The sequence below is a fragment of the Molothrus ater genome, chromosome 7, assembly GCF_012460135.2.
Source record: "Molothrus ater isolate BHLD 08-10-18 breed brown headed cowbird chromosome 7, BPBGC_Mater_1.1, whole genome shotgun sequence".
NCBI lineage: Eukaryota > Metazoa > Chordata > Aves > Passeriformes > Icteridae > Molothrus > Molothrus ater.
The window spans coordinates 22,990,043-23,005,679 of NC_050484.2; the positions used below are offsets into that span (position 1 = coordinate 22,990,043).

The 15,637-nt window shown below is 60.2% G+C and overlaps 1 protein-coding gene across 2 annotated transcripts in view; it reads left to right on the plus strand.

The window, feature by feature from the left end:
• TNS1 (tensin 1) overlaps nucleotides 1–15,637 on the plus strand; it is a 69,034-nt gene that overhangs the window by 12,705 nt on the left and 40,692 nt on the right. Inside the window, exons 4-7 of one of the 2 annotated variants that reach the window (XM_054515358.1) lie at nucleotides 9,953–9,991; nucleotides 12,117–12,158; nucleotides 14,919–14,968; nucleotides 15,368–15,539. In XM_054515358.1, the coding sequence (XP_054371333.1) occupies nucleotides 9,953–9,991; nucleotides 12,117–12,158; nucleotides 14,919–14,968; nucleotides 15,368–15,539 (303 nt within the window). Of the gene's footprint in view, nucleotides 1–2,000; nucleotides 2,323–9,952; nucleotides 9,992–12,116; nucleotides 12,159–14,918; nucleotides 14,969–15,367; nucleotides 15,540–15,637 lie in introns of those variants that run through there. The other variant, XM_054515357.1, reaches the window with a different exon arrangement.

The following is a 15,637-nucleotide window of genomic DNA, read 5'->3' on the forward strand; positions in this document are numbered from 1 at the left end:
GTCTGGGGGGCTGGGAGTCACTGGAGCCACTTTGCAGACTGCTGGACTTGCTCCCACTGGCACTTTGACCCTATGGCTCTGGGAGATACTTTGGCAGCTGTAGTTCAAGGATGTTGTCAGGACTTCTCTGGCTGTGTCCTGTGAAAGGGACACGTCATGTCCCCAGGGGACAGTTCCTGTCACTGCCCTGGGGACCAGGACAGGGACGAGGAGCTATCAGTGCCCTTCGCTCACCCACTCATTTCCATCCCATTCAGTTGCTGGTACTTTCCCATCTGGCCCCAGCTCTTCCTCTGCTGATGTTTCCCAGGGCCTGGGAGCCATCCTGTGGCCTCCTCCTGAGGAGTTTGGGCTCTGGGGCCTGTGCAGGGGTCTGTGCTGGAGCTGGGCTGGGGTCCATGCTGTGCACTGCTGGTGCAGGATGTTCTTTGCCCCTCCATCCATGTTGCAGCACTCCCATCTTTTTGGGATGCCTGGTTTTTGTGGGCTGTGGGGATGGTGGGACTTGTTTAGGGGTGTCAGTGGATCCTGGCCATGGGGTTTTGTCCCTAGAGTGGTGGCTGTTGGGATCTGACCCTGTGCTGTTGGGTGCTGGGGAGGGCAGAAGGGCTGGCTGGTGCTTGCTTGGGAGGGGGATGAGGAGATGCTCTCCAGAGATGTTTGGCTCTGGTGCTTTGTCCTTGGCAGCAGGAAGGGTCCCCACTGTGCCTTTTGGTGCTCCCATCCCATGGCACTGTTGGGTTGCTGTGGAAGCTGAGGCATGGGGGGGACTGGGAAAGATCTCCTTGAAATGGAGTGTACTCGCAGGGGTGGTGTCCCTTAGGGGGACTTGGAGGTGGGCAATGGGAGAGCCCCTTAGCACAGACCCCTCCCTGGTGACTTTTGAAGGGGTGGTGAGGTAGGAGGGGTGTTGGGGTCCTGCACCACTCCAGCAGAGCCAGTTCCAGCCTTTTGGCTGAGCCCACGGCTTCAGGACGGAAATGCAAACAGGAACGGGGAGGCGTTGGGTGAGAAAATGTCAACAGCCCTGGGCCGGGTGCCTGGCTCACCGCCTCCCTGGCCAGCTCGCCGCTCTCTGGGCTGCTGCTGGTGGGCTTCCCCTCTTTGCTGGGGGGGTCTCCTGGCACTGAGCACTTGCTTGTTCAGCAGGGCTGGGGCTGGGTTGCCCCAGGGGCAGCAAGGGAGACCGGGGCTCCATCCATCAACATGCAGCCCCCCGAGGAGGAGAAGGAAGGAGGAGGAGGGGAGACAGGAGGAAGGCCAGGGGATGCTGGGCACACTCCAGGTTTGGGACAGGCAAGCTGGGACTGGCATGACCTTAGGTGCTAAGGGACAGACGGGGCTTTTCCAGTATTTTGGCTTTGATTTTTAGTTGAGAGGCGGGCTGATAAATCCTCTCCAACGCTGGGGGTGTGGGACACCCGAGGACCATTAGATGGGCACTTGGTCCGCATATGGCAGGGGGGCACCACGTTGTGCCAGGGGGTGCCAGGCAGGCCCCAAGCAGGGCCCCACACACCGGTCCCTGCCACCTCCCCGCCAAGGGCACCGGGACGCCGGTGGCGTCACGCGGGGCGATAAGGCCCCGACCCCGCTGCACCCCGGCGCCCGCCGCGGCCCCTCGGCACCGGCTGCCAGGGACTTTGGAGGCGGAGGTGGCCGAGGTGTGGGGGGGATAATTTTTTTTTTTTGGGGTGGGGGGGGGTCTGCCCACCTGCCGGCACCCTTACCCCAGGGCCAGCTGCTCGAGTCAGGCTCCCGGTTGCCTTTAAGGGCGTTTTTGGGGGAGGCGAGGGGAGCGGAGCGGGGCCGGACTTGGAGCGCGCCGTGCAGCTGGGGAGAGGGAAGAGGAGAAGAAAGAGGGAGAAGAAGCGAGAGAAGGGAGAGGAGCGGTGGAAAAAGTCGACCGAGACCCCATTCCTCCCCAGGGCCGGGGCCGGCGCCCCGGGCTCCCCAGCCCCCGGCCGCCCCGGGGGTGCGGAGGGGAGCGGGGAGCCGGCGGGACCTCCCCGCGCCCCTCCATCGCCGGGGTCCCGCTTCTGGGGAGCGAAACCCTTCGGCTCTCCCCCTCCTTCCCTCCCCTCCCTCCTCCCTCCCTCCTTCCTTCCTTCCTTCTCCAGGCTTGGCCCGGGGAGGGAGGGGGGCTCTGCCTGCAGTCTGCCTTCACTCCTGCCCGCCCGGGCGACGCCGGGCTCCCGCCTGCCCCCCGCGGCCCCTCCGGCCGCCCCCCGCGCCCCCCGGGCCAGGTGAGGCTGCGGTGCCGTCCCTCTCGGATGTAGGCAGGCGAGACCCCGGATGGATTTCGGGAGCGTCATGAACCAGGTACGGGCGGGAGGTGAGGGCGCAGGGTCCCCAGGCCCCCCGGGAGGGAGGGTGCTGGCGGGGGTGTCATCTCTCCAGGGGGCGGGGGCCACGCGTGATATCCGAGCGGTGATGGGGTGGTGCGTGGAGGGGGCTGCTGCCCCCCGGTGTTGGGGGCGTCCGCAGCTGTCTGTCACCAGAAGGGGTCTCGGGGTGCGGGGGGGGCTTGAAGAGGGCGATGCGGTGCTCGCAGGGAGGAGGACTTGGACAGGGGGCGAGGGCCGGTTTGCTGCCGGCAGGGACCTGTGAGCGGCTCCGGGGGCCGCGTCCCCCGTGCCCCCCTCCCCGCCTCGCCAGGGCCAGTGACTCTCAGGGTGCTCCGGAGGGGGACACACAGGCGCTGGGCTTTGCGTCCCCCCCTCGCCTCCCCGAAGTGCGTAGGGACACGTCCCCGAGGAGCGAGGAGTGCGCGGGAAAGCGGGGTCCGCCCCCGGCACCCCGCTCCCGCCCCGCAGCCGGGAGGGCGATGCCGAGCTCCTGTCACCCCGCGGGGAGGACACTCTGGGGGGCTGCCCCGCGGCCGGGACACCCTGGCAGCCCACGGGTTAACCCCCCCGCCCCGGCGGGACCGTCAATGGTTAAACTCCGGGTTAATGAGTGGCGAGGCAGCCTCGGCGGGTGCCAGCCCCCCCCGCCGCCCCCCCGGGCAGGGATCCCCGGCCCCTCGGCGCCGCCGGGCCCGCAGAGGGTTAACTCCGTCAGGGCAGGTCCCAGCGCAGATGTTTTTGGGCTGTGCTGCTGGGAGAGGAAACGACCGAGCGAGGGAGGCATCAGCCCGCTTGCGTTTAAGGGGAAAACAAGGAAAAAAAGAGAAGTGCTCCGTTCCCGGGAGCCTGAGCCCGCTCGGCGCTGGCGTCAGCCCTGGTGCGGTGGGTGGGTGACTCCAGTGTGTGTGCTGGGGGACAGCTGGCAGGGACACTGGGGTGACAGTGGCTGCACCCCCTGGGTGCTCATGGCACTTGATTCTGGGCGTTCTGGGGGGCAACCCAGCAGGCACCTCTTTTCCCTACAGCGTGATGGCACTGGGAAGACAACGTGTGTCCTGTCTGGAGTCTGAAGTCACCCCCAGGGAAAGTGTATCTGTGGGAAACGAGCCTGCAGCTCTCTACTAAGCCTCTTCTTAGTGATCCTGCTGGCCCCGGGCAAAGTGCTGAGCTTTGGAGCTGTGCTCTCCCATGTGTCCTTTTGGGGTCTTGAGTTGCAGAAGGGTCCATTTGCTTATGCCCTGGGCAACCTTCCTTGCTTTGCCAGTGTCTAGTTCCTAGCCTTGTGAGAGCTCATCCCCGGGGTATCTGGTCACAGTGCCAGCAGACCCTGATCAGCACTGGAGCTTCCCCAATGGGTTTTGGGACACAAGAGAGAAAGCAGTCCCACAGCACAGTTCCTGGGTATGGAGAGTGTATCTTTGTCTCCACTTCTCCCTCCTATTTCCTCATCTCCTCAAAACTGCTGATTCGGGGGACACCAGTTTTGGAGGTGCTGCTCAGCATTTCAGGTCCTCTGTAGTGTTTTCAGCTCTGTCCTGCTGAGGACACAGCTCTGACTCCAGTCTCCATTTGCCTTGGGCCTTTCCTACTCTCACAAGCAGGGCTCAGTACTGGGGGGCTAAGACCCCTAGGGGCAGGCAGGGGCTTATTTTGGCACCTGAACCACCCCTCGAGGTGGGTCCCAGACTCATGGGCACTGGCAGATGCCCCTGATGTGGGGAGGCTGCCAAAAGTGTGCAGCGGGGTCTGAGTGCACAGAAAGGGGCTTGCCTGATGCTCACCAGAGTGGATCTGTGGGAAGGATCCTGCCCTGGGCTCAGGGTGGGGCACAGCCTGCTGCCAGGCTGGTGTGCTGACCAGTCCCACAGGAGTGCCCGTGCTCCATGTCAGAATCCATTTGTTGATCAGTTCCATGTGAGAATCCGAGCGCTGGCCAGTCCTGTGTGGGAATCACTGCTCTGACCAATCCTGCATGAGAGTCAGTGCTCTGACCAATCCCCTGTCAGAATCCAGGGCTTGACCAGTCCTATGGGACAGTCTGGTGAGTGATTGATCCCGTGTAAGAATCCATGTGCTGGCCAATCCTGTGTGAGAATCCATGCATTTACTGATCTCAGGTGAGAATCCATGCACAGACCAGCCCCAGATAAGAATCCAGTTGCTGCCCAATCTCATGTGAGAATACATGCATTGACCAATCCAATGTAAGAACCTGTTCATGGACCAGTCCTGGTAAAACCCCCTGCAGCAGAGTCTGTCCCAGCCAGTTCTGGTGTCACTCTGTTCCCGACCTATCTCTGGTGCAGAAGCTGCTCCCTGACTAATCCTGGTGTCTGGTTTGGCTCTGGGGAGTTGATGAGGGGCTGGGGGGATCCTGGTCCTTTTTCTGGGGGAAGTCTGGTGCAGAGGGGGGCAGTGACCCCATGCTTCCTTAGGCTGGTTGTGGGTCCCCATGGGTCTGGGCTGAGGGCTGTCCCTGCAGTGGGGTGGCAGCACATGTGTGTGGTGCTGAGGGCAGAGCAGGGCAGGGCTGGTGCTGTGGGGCCAGAGCCAGGCAGGCGCGTGCTGGCCCGTGAGGCTGGATCCAGACCTGCTGCCTCCAGATGTTGCCTTTTTAGGCACTGGAGCACAGCATATCCCTGCCTGTGGCCGGCCCTGTGCCGAGCCAGCGCCTGCAAGCAAAGTAGGGACAGTCCCTGTCCTGGTCATGTGGAGGCATCTCTGTCCCCCTCCTGACCCCCAAAAACACCCTTCTCTCCCCAGACAGGGTCAGGGATGCTACCTTCTCTCCCTTCCCCTCATCTGCACTTGGCAGCATTGAGGCTGATTGCTGAAACCGCCCCGGAGCCGGGACCTGCCCTTATTTGGGTTGAAACCAGGGCTATTTTGGTGCAGCTGCCTCCACTGCAACCCCTTGAAGCTTCTCTGTACATTGTTTTTCCTGTCCTGTCCCATACCCCTGTGCCAGGGCTGCTGGCCAGGCCAGCCATGGGCTGCTGTGGGCTGTTACCGTCCCAGTGCGCTGTGTGTCCCAGGGTGTCATGGGGTGCCAGGGGTGGCCCCCGTGGCCACTGTGGGGTGGAATGGCTGGTGTCCCCTGTGGCATTTCATCCCTGATTTGCAGGGCCGTGTGTACTGGGTAACCTCTGTCCTGGTCCTGCTGCCGCCTTCCTGGCGGGGATGGGCCACAGGGCGGCTCCTCATCAACATACCAGGGGAGAAACAGGAGACAGCGTTTGTCCCAGTTCAGGGGACATCCCTGAGTGAGTGGCTCTTTGCCTGGTGCACCTTTTGGAGAATGGTCTCTGCTCTGGCCTGGGTGCTGTCCAGGCATCCAGGCATGGAGAGGATGGCACAGTGACAGTCCCTGACCCAGCTGCAGGGTGGACTGGGGATGCTTGGAGGGAAGCCTGGGAGCGGTGGGACCTCTGTGCCCCAGCATCAGCCCAGTCTGACTCACCCTGAGCCGCTGGCCAAGCCGCTCCCTGCCCTTCGGCGCATCTGCCAGTTACCCCCACCCGATGGAAGAAGTCCCAAAAGCAGCACTCCTGGGTACTGGTGGGGGCAGAGAGGGGCTGTGGGGTGCATGGGGTGCTGCCTCCTCCCAGGGACCCCCGTGCCAGGGGTCTGGGGTTCTGTGTGGCTGCCCTGTGCCTCACACACCGGGGCTGTGCTGGGCAGGGTGGAGCTGGAGAGGGGGGGAGTGGTTGTGCATGGAAACATGCCGTCCTCCTGCTGGGGACATGTTGCATAAACAGGAGTTTTGCCAGAGCTGCAAAAAATGTGAGGGCAGGAGCAGCCAGCACGTGGTGTGGGCAGAGGGTACCTGACCCCTGTGCAGGGCAGGAGTGCGACCAGAGCACAGACACCACAGTCCCTTATGCCTGGCAGGGGAGAAGGATGCTGCAGTTGGAATGGGGAGCAGGGGTGCTGGAGAGCAAAAAACCTTCCCCAATATCCCCAATTTAGAGGTGCCAACCTGTCCCCTAAAAGTATCTTCTGCTGTGAGGTGCCTGATGGCAGCTCACACTGCCCGACACTGTGGCTAAGAGGCTAAGAGAGGGCTCGCAGGGCTTGGTGGCTGTGGCTGGGCTGGAGGGACTGGTAAACAGGGGAAAGGCTCTGGGAATGGCTGGGGAAGTTGCTGTGGCCTGTGGCTGTCCCTGGGATCCCCTGTACTTGAGGCAGGGTCTCGAGGTGAGCAGAGAATCGTGGGGTGCATGTGGAAGTGATTCACAGCCCAGCTGGGATTTAAGTGGCACAAAGCTGAGATGAACTTGCTTGAGAGGAAGTGGTCCCTCATGGGGTGATGTGGGACCCCATGAGGTGGGATCACATGGGCTGAGCAGGCATTTATGCTGCCCAGGCACTGTCCTGTGGGACGCCAATGTGGCCACTGAGTCACATTCCTTTTTGACAACTGCATTTCCAGACCACAGGGTGGCTTGGGCAGGGGAACCACTTACAGGGCTGGAGGGAGTAGGGTGCCTTGATGCCCTCTCTTGGGGTCCACATTCTTTCTAAATAGTGGGGCCATGAATCTGGCTTGCTTCGGGAGGGTCTGGCACGTCAGTGTCCCTTTTGACAGCGTGTCTCCAGCTCCAACCACACCAGCTGGGCTGGCTTGCCAGTATCTCAGTGCCTAGCCATGGGAAGCATCTCTGGTGTGCGGGGGTCTGCGTGAGGGCCAGGGTGGCTGGTGCTGAGTCTGCTCCTGGCATAGCAAGGGTCAGCACCAGCCCGGATATCGTCCGGCTCCGGAATGTTTATCGGAGCTCCTGGGGAAGGGAAAAACAAAAACCGCCACCCAAAGGAAGGGATATGCGTCAGAGATGGGCCTGGATCACCCACCGGCAGCCGGCCGGGCCATGCTGTGGGCTGTGGGCCAGTGCTCACCCGGCTCCAGCAGCCCGGCTGGGGAGACCCCGGTGCTGCTCTGATCCAGCCCGTTCCTGAATCGCAGCGCCCCTCCATGGAGGTTTGTTTTCCCCCAGCCCTGCTGGCATCTTGCAGGTTGGGGCTACAACCCACGGTGATGCTCTGCTGGAGCGGGACCTGGCAGTGGCCCTGGGCACTTCCATGGGTGCAAGAGTTGTTATATCGAGGGAGGAGAGGGAGAGGAAGGAGGTGCTGAGGGAGGGAGGTGTGAGCAGTGGTTGCAGCATGGAGAAGGCCCTGAGGTGTCTCATCCCTGGCTAGGAGGTGGATGTCTGCATTCCTCCAGCCTCGCTCAGTTCTTGTGAAATGGTGCTGAAGTCCTGTCGGGATCTATGGTGCAGAGGTCAGTCCCTGAGCTGCAGCTGGAGGGGTTAGGTGGAAGAGGGATCTCATGAGCTACTCTGCACTATGGCGGTGTGGCCAGGGACTGTCAGGGGTTTGCCAGCCAGGTGTTTATTTCTGGGCTTGGACATGTCAAGGGGATAGAGTTTCTCTAGGTATAGTGACAGCTGGTGATGAGCGAGGGAGCCCATCATCACTTTCCAGCGGAAGGCTGCAGGGTGTGTCCAACCCTTTATGAGACATCAGAGACTCCTATCACTCCTGGCCACGGGGCCTCATTTACTGGGAAAGTGATTTTTCTGCTTGGCAAAACTCGGGTCTCAAGGCAGCAGCTCGTGGGATGTGGCTGCTGGGAGGGATGGGGCTGCGACCTGGGGGGCCGGGTGGGCGGGTGGGGGGCCGTGGGGGGCTGGTGGGGTGGGCGGCAGCCCTGCTGCGCCTCGTTCCTCGCATTCCTGGGCAGGGCTGCCGGGCGGCGGGGTCGGCGGCGGGGGCCAGCCGGCAGGAATGCAAACACCGGTGAGGGAGAGAAGAAAGGCCGCTGTGTCTGCCACGGCAAAGCGGAGCCTGGACCAGGGGTGTGCGGGTCCCCCTGCGTTTCCCAACCCTCCCTGCACCGAGGGATGCAGGAATCGCTGAGGACAGAGATGGTGGCTGTTCTGGGGGTCGCTGCAGTAGTGTATGGAGTGATCCTCTCACCGGTCCGTGGGGCAGGAGGGGTGCTCATACACCTCTAGGTCGGGAACTGGACTTCCCTGGGGGGGGTCCATTGTCTGGGACAGAGTCTTCCTTCTTCTTCTTGAACTGGGGGCATGTTTGAGCCAAACTTGAGAGAGGGAAACAGCTTTACATTCCTGCAGTCCTTGTAAAACTGCCTTTCTGGGATGCGAGAGTGCCATACAGCCTGAGCTACTGTCTCCCGTGGATGGGAAGAGTGGTGTCGGGTGAGCACAAGCCCATATTACACATCAGAGAATCCTTAAGGGCAGGGAAATACAACCACAGGCACCCCAGTTTTTCCCTTTTCCAGCCAGAGGTGCATTTGTAGCCTGCAAACTTCCTCATGCCGACAGTAGAGGAGGACTGGGCATGGACCCTACCTGGACCAGTGTGTCCCATTGTGGGGGAGCTGTGCATTTCCCCCCTTCGCTGGCCCTGCAGGTGGGGCTGGGCACGGGTCAGGGGCGCTTGTTGAGCATCCCCGGGGGAAGAGCACGGCGGCAGCGTGCGGGGCACGGTACTGCACAGCCCTCGCCGGCCCGGTCCGCAGCAGCGGCTCGCTGCCGCTGCCGGAGAACATTCCAGGGAGGCTGGCGCGGGGCCAGCGCCGCGGGGCAGGGAAAAGGGCCTTTTATGGAAGCGTTTCTGCATTAGAATAAAATCATAATAATAATGCGCCGGGGAAGGGAGCGGGAGGAGGAGGAACCCCTGAAGAAAACAGTGAGATGGGATGGGAACAAGCTGGCAGCTGGGGAGGGGAGCAGGTGCTGGGCATCGTGCTCTGGAGACCAGGATAGGATGGGATAGGGGTGCTCCAAGTGGGGTACTTGGGGCAAATCCTTCTGTTTATGGCCCGGGGCAGGAGAGGCAGAGTGGGGTGCAGTGGGTCCCCATGCTGCCCTGGTAGGGGACCAGCCCCTGAGTGGTGTTTGCCATCTTGGCTCCATCCTGGGATGGGGCAAGGGATGGCTTACTGTGGGTCACTGCTCCTGGTGGGATTTGTAGAGGACAAAATGCCCCAAATCACACCCTCCCACTACTGCTGGCACCTCTGGGCCAACACAGAGCTGGAGTGCCTGTGCCCGCTGCCCCAGCACCTACGAGGCGCTGCCTCTCCCACCCTGGCATGCTGCTGCTTGGGGTGCACACAAAACCCAAGGTTAATTGTCAGTAATTGCCGCTGGTAATTAAGGTAACAATAGCTGGGCTGTTCAGCTGGCGGCTGCAGGAGCTCACGAGGCTGGGCTGGGGTTTGTTCCAGGAGCTGCTCTTGGCACCAGGCGCCCGCCCTGCACTGTGCCGTGCTGTGCTCGCCATGCCCACCCGGGCTGGGGCTGGGGCTGTCCTGGCTCCCTGGCCAAGGATGAATGGCACAGTTGCCATGGCCCTGAGCCCGCTCCCACTGCCTGCCTTGATTTTGGGATGATGTCTTTGCTCCTGCCTGGTATGGGAAGGCCATGGATGCCCCTATCGTTTCCTTGGTTGGGTGCTGTATTCCCTGTGGCATGGGTGGGGGGTGAATGCTGCATTCTAGCCTCTTCCCATGCCCTGTGTTGGACAAGGTGCTCAGGGACTAATCCTGGCTCTCTTCTGCTTCCTTGCAGGCTGTGACCCCCTGCTCCCCCACTGGCAACTATGAGCTGGTAAGTGACACCTCCACTGTGAGCCATGGGTGACAGCCAGGGCTCTGGGGATGCTGGAGCATCCTGCTCTGGGTATGGGGCTTTCTCTGTCCGAGGGCTTCAGGATGTGAATCTTCCACCCTCAAAACCACATGGGTCCTGTGCTGGGGGAAAGGGCACCCCATTTTGGTGCTGTTCCCCCCACCATTGCTGGCCAAAGGGCATCCCACAATCGAGCAGCAAAAGTTGGAGCAGTTAACTATCACAGGACTTCTGGAGCTGGAGCTTTCAGGGAAGAGGGGCCTGCAGGGTTGCTGAGAGGGACAGGCAGAGAGGACGTGACCATCCAGGGCTCTGGGGTCCCCTGGCCTTCCCTCCCTGGCCAGAGCTCGGGCGGTTTCTTGCACACCCGGAGATGGCTGTACCAGATGTGCCTTTGGCTCGGGGCGCCCAAGGCCATGCATTTGAGCTCTTATTATTGTCACCCTCTACTATTGTCTCTCCTAGGGGCCTTTAGTAATCTGCTGGAGCCAGGGTGACACAGGCTGTTCCCACCCTGTCCTCTGTGGACTCGAGGAGAACAGCTGGATGCATCATCTCCGTTCACGCTGTCCTGGGGAGGGCAGGTGGGGGGTACTGGGTAGACAGCCACAGTCCTTTGCCACACTGCTCCAGGCCATGGCTGGGCTCTGGGGGCACCAGGGCACTTGGATGTCACCTGGAGCAGGGCTGTGCCCAGCAAGGGGTTTGGGAAGCATGACATGAGGGTGCCTACCAGGCAGCATCTTGCCAGCAGAGCAGCTCCCCTGCCCCGTCCCCACCCTGGTGGTGCTGTGGCAGCAGGCAGAGCAGGCACGTGGCAGCAGGGAGACTGGCATAGCCTGGGGCTGGTGCAGCAGCCCTTCCTTTTTGCTCCAGACGTGTGCCAAGGCTTGCTGGGGCAGGCGCCGGGGAGAGGAGGCCCTGGCAGGGTTTCAGCTCAGGCTCAGCAGCCTGGCAGTGCCGCAATATCCGTGCCTCACATGAGGCCCTGGGCTGGGCAGGGGTCTCACCTGAAAAGTGAGTGTAGGGGATGACCACCTGCAGGCTCTGAGGGCAGTGTGAGAGCCCAAGTGAGCAGGGCATGGGGTAGGAGTGGAACATGCTGCCTGCTCTGGGGCCTCATGGTAGTTATCTGCCCTGGCTTTAATCTCTGCCTGCATCCCTCACCCCTGCCAACCTCCTTGGGCACTTATCGACAGCAAAAATATGTTGGCTTCGAGCTGGGACCGTTACTGTGGCTTTGGGAGGAAATTGAAAGGGTTTGCCCTGCCTCGTGGATGGAAATGTCTGCTCTGGCCCTGCTGCCAAGAGTAGAGCAGCCTGGTTTTGGGGGTGACCTCCAACCTCCTGGTCCCAAGATTCCCATCTGGGGACCTGCTCAGCTGGGTCCTCTTGCTGTGCCAGCCCCAGGCACCATTCCCAGACAGAGGGATCTGTCTCCTGCTTCCTATATTTGGGGTCCAGACACTTTCCCCCACCCCAGGAAGTTAATTCCTGTCCCCAGCCTCCTTTCAGAGCTCTCTCCAGTGGCATGTCACCAAATTTCCCCCTGTTTTGAGCATCTCAGACCCTGGCTCTGCTCCCACTGGGGTCCTTCACTGGCCCTGTGGGATCAGGCTTATCTTGGGAGCTGGTCCTGCTGGTGTGGTGGCCAGGTGCCAGGCTGGGTGTGGGACTGCACTGGGCTTGCCCTGTTGTTTACTTCCCAGCTGTAGGGTCTGACCATGGAGAATCCATCTGGAATCCCAGAGATGTGGGGGGCACCAGGTGCCCATCATGGAACAAGCTCAGGGTTCAGCCAAATGCTTCAAATTGGCAACAGTGGTCAGTGCCAGTGGTGGTGGCTGAGAGGCAGGATGGCAACATCCTTGGTACTTGAGTATCCTAGCTCTGCACTTGGGCTGGGATTCCCAGCCTTTAGGAAGAGAAGACATGTTGGCAGGCAGGGAAAGGAACGGAACCATGGTGCATTTCCTAGGAAGCACCAGAAATAGCAAGGGGGAACTTTTGACCCTGGCCTTGCTCTGTGTGTGTGTGTGTTTGTCTCTCAATCTCTTCTCTCTTGCTTGCCTTTTTCTCACCTTCTCCTTGCTCCTGTCTGCAGCCATCCCTGGGGGAGAGCATCACCAAGCAGGTAGAAGTCCTGGTAAGTGCAACCAGTCATGGAGGCTGATCACTGCCTCAAGACCTCTTGGGGGGTCACTCATACCAGTCCCATTGCTGCAAACACTCCCTGCAGCCAAAATCCCTCAGCCTGGAATGCTCCTATAGTTTCTCAGTGTACCTGGGACCCTGAAGTCCTCTCTCCCAGCCAGCCAAGGTGATGGTGGCCATGCCAAAGGCCAAGTGAGATGCCTGGGTTTGGTGGCAGAGGCGGTGGTGGAACCCAGCATACTGGGGCTGAGGTTTTTGCTGCAAAGCTGACTTTCCTGTCGTGGAACTAGGGATCTGTTTTTTAATGTGTGGACATGAAATTGCTAAGACAGTGTAGACAAATGTACTGCCAAAGTCAACGAGGACAGCTTCTCCCCTGCCTGCAGCCAGCTTGCAGACCTCCCTGTGTGTTGGGGCTGGGACCCAAGGGATGGAGGCATGATGGTTCCCATGAGGAAGAGGATGAAAGCCTTCCTCACCTGAGATCTGGCTTTGCCTAATCCCTTTGGTTGTCCAGGACAAGTTTCCAGCCCTGAGAAAGAGCATCCTCAGAAAAATCCAGTTAGAAGCCTCCTTTGCTGGCTTTGCTGTCTTTGCTGTCTTTCAGGGAAGTTTCTTGATATTTCTGAAGCCTTTCTTGTGCCTTTCTTCACCCTTTCCAAGCAGAGGGGACCTGCAGGTTTTGGGTGCTGCCAGGAGCTTGGGGACATGCCAAGCTAGCTTGGGACTGGAAGGCACATTCTTGATGGGGTTGGCAGAAGGATCTTCAACCCAACAGGACTGGGACCAGCCTGTCCTGCGCTGGACTGGACTGGGTTATACTGGTTTGGCTGGAGTCTCTCTCCACCGGGGACGTTTGCAAGGTCTGCCAGCCCAGTGGCAGGCAGGAGTGTTTAATAACAGGAGCACAGCTCCTATCAGCTGATTGCAGGCTGACTCTTCCTCGTGCAGGGGCTGGCGGCAGAGACGCAGCGCGGCTGCGGTTGGGGGTGGGGAGCATGGCAGAGCCTGGGGAGCAGGGCACAGCTCGGGGGCTCTCGCTGGGACAGGGGACCCTGCTGGGCCCTGGCTGTGGGCACCCGCTCTCCTGGGTCTGGAGGGTGCCAGGAGTGGACCTGCCATGGCGTGGAAATGGATTAGCAAGGGGCTCACTGCTATCCAGGTATGGGGAGGGACAGGGACTCTGGTGTCCCCACCTTGCTTGCCCCCCTGTGCCTCAGTTTACCCATGTGGGAGCTGGGGTGATTCCTGGTTTCCCCATGTCAGCTCTCTGTTGGGAAAGGCTATGGTTTTGGGAAGCTGCTACAGCTGGATGAGGTGACATGGACTGATGGGGCTCCCCGGCTGGTGGGTGTGGGACCCCAGAGATCTCCGTTATGGACGTTTGAGGCACTGCACAAGCCATGGGGGGGATCCCATCCTGATCACTGGTGGGTGATTCAGGGATGAGCCCATATTCAGGTTCAGGCTTGTTCCATGCACCTTGGCTCTCCCAGGAAAGGTTTTACCTCTCTTTTTGTTGCATTTTAACTCCTTATTTGCCCTCAGCAATGCTGGGGATTTCCTGGGGTGAGCAGGCAATTTGGGACACCCTGAGGAAATACTGGAGAGGGAATTGTCACTACTGTTCAAGCACCTCTGGGCACTGAGGCAAAGCTGCTGCTTTCTGGAACTGCTTTGGCTGGGAGGGGTGACATTGTCCCCAGGCCCCAGGGGTGCTGAGCCTGGCTCTGCTCTGCAGGACAACCTGACCTTGAGAGGGGCATACAAGGCTGGTGGAGGGTGACGCTGGCTGTCCATGGGAGCAGCTCTGGGACTGTGCTGGGTGGGCAGAAGGTGGCAGGTGAAGGATGTCAGGGAAACTGCTCTCCCATCTCGTCCTGTGCCCTTTGGTGTGCTGGTTGTGGGATGCTGCTGCCCTGAGGAGAGTAGCAGCAGTCTTGCAGCTCTGGGGACCAATGGAGCATCCCAGGAATCAGCTGAAGGATGTATCTCTTATTCCTGGTCCTTCCAGGCGTGTTGCCTGCTTGAGATGAGTCTTTAAATGACTTCTGCTTATTAGCTGGAGATACTAAAACTAATGAGGTGCGAGTGTGTTTTTCCTCAGCGGCTTTTTTTGGAAACCCTGCTTTGTTTTTTGGCTGAGGTCACAAAGTCACAGAACAAGCCGGCTGCAGATGAAATTTTCGAGGCCGGAGAACATGCATAAATAGAAGTTTCCTGCTCTGAGAGCTCAAACATTTCCTCCAGGCGTTTGGCTTGGTGGAGCTGGGGCCAAAGCAAACTGTCGTGCCTGGCTGGCTCCTCGAGGCCGCTTGGGCAGCAAACCTGCCCCTGCTCCAGGCAGGAGCAAAGCAGCTCTGTCCCACCAGGTGTGCCCTGCAGCCTGATGGAGACAAGAGGGACTTGTGACATGCCTGAGACTGTGTCCATCTGCTCAGCATCCTCCCAAAAGGTCCTCTGGGACTCTTTGGCAAAGCACCGGCCCCACAGTGTGCATAGCAGCTGGTCCCAGCAGCACTGGGGTTGTGAGAGTTGGGTTTTGCATGTGGGATGTGTCTAGCTGCTTGTGGCAGTGGGATGCTTGGTGGGCTTTGGAGACAGTGATATTTTGGGGGTGTTAGGATGCTCAGTGCAATGTGATGGAGGTGGGATGCTTTGGCAGCATCATCACACCCAGGTCTAGCAATACCCCTGTGCTGGCTGTGGCTGGGTCATGGCAGTAACTTGCTTTTCCTCTCTGGTTCTTTAGGATGCCACAAAATCCCCCAGGAGTGGGCAGTCACGCTGCAAAACATCCAGGTACTTGCCTCAGTTTCCCCTTCTTATGACTATCTCTGCTCTGCCTGAAGCTCCCTCCCACCGAGACCTGCTTCTCCAGAGGTGCTATACCTGGGAGATGCTCCAGTGAAGAATACGCAGGAATTATGACCCACCATGGGTGGAATTATGACCACCTGGGGATGGATACCCCAAGAGGACTGGGAGCAGGGGACAGGCTGCAGGCAGCTGTGTCCCAGCTGTGTCCCACCATTATTCCACCATGGGTGGAATTATGACCAACCTGGGGATGGATACCCCAAGAGGACTGGGAGCAGGGGACAGGCTGCAGGCAGCTGTGTCCCAGCCTGTATGGCAGGGTGGTGAAGGGTCCCTGTGTCCCTTCCCTGTGCCTTGACAGTGGTCCCCTTCCTTTCCCAGAAGCATGAGCCTGACTGCAGCCATGGAGAGCAGCTGTGAGCTGGACCTGGTGTACATCACGGAGCGGATCATCGCTGTCTCCTACCCCAGCGCAGCCGAGGAGCAGAGTTACTCCAGCAACCTCCGTGAAGTGGCCCACATGCTCAAGTCCAAGCATGGGAACAACTATGTGGTGAGGGGCACAGCCAGGTCCCTGCCAGGCTGCTGGAGAGGCTGGGGTGCTCAGCTGCTGGGGATGGGTACTTGCAGGGGATGGATACTGCATTCTTG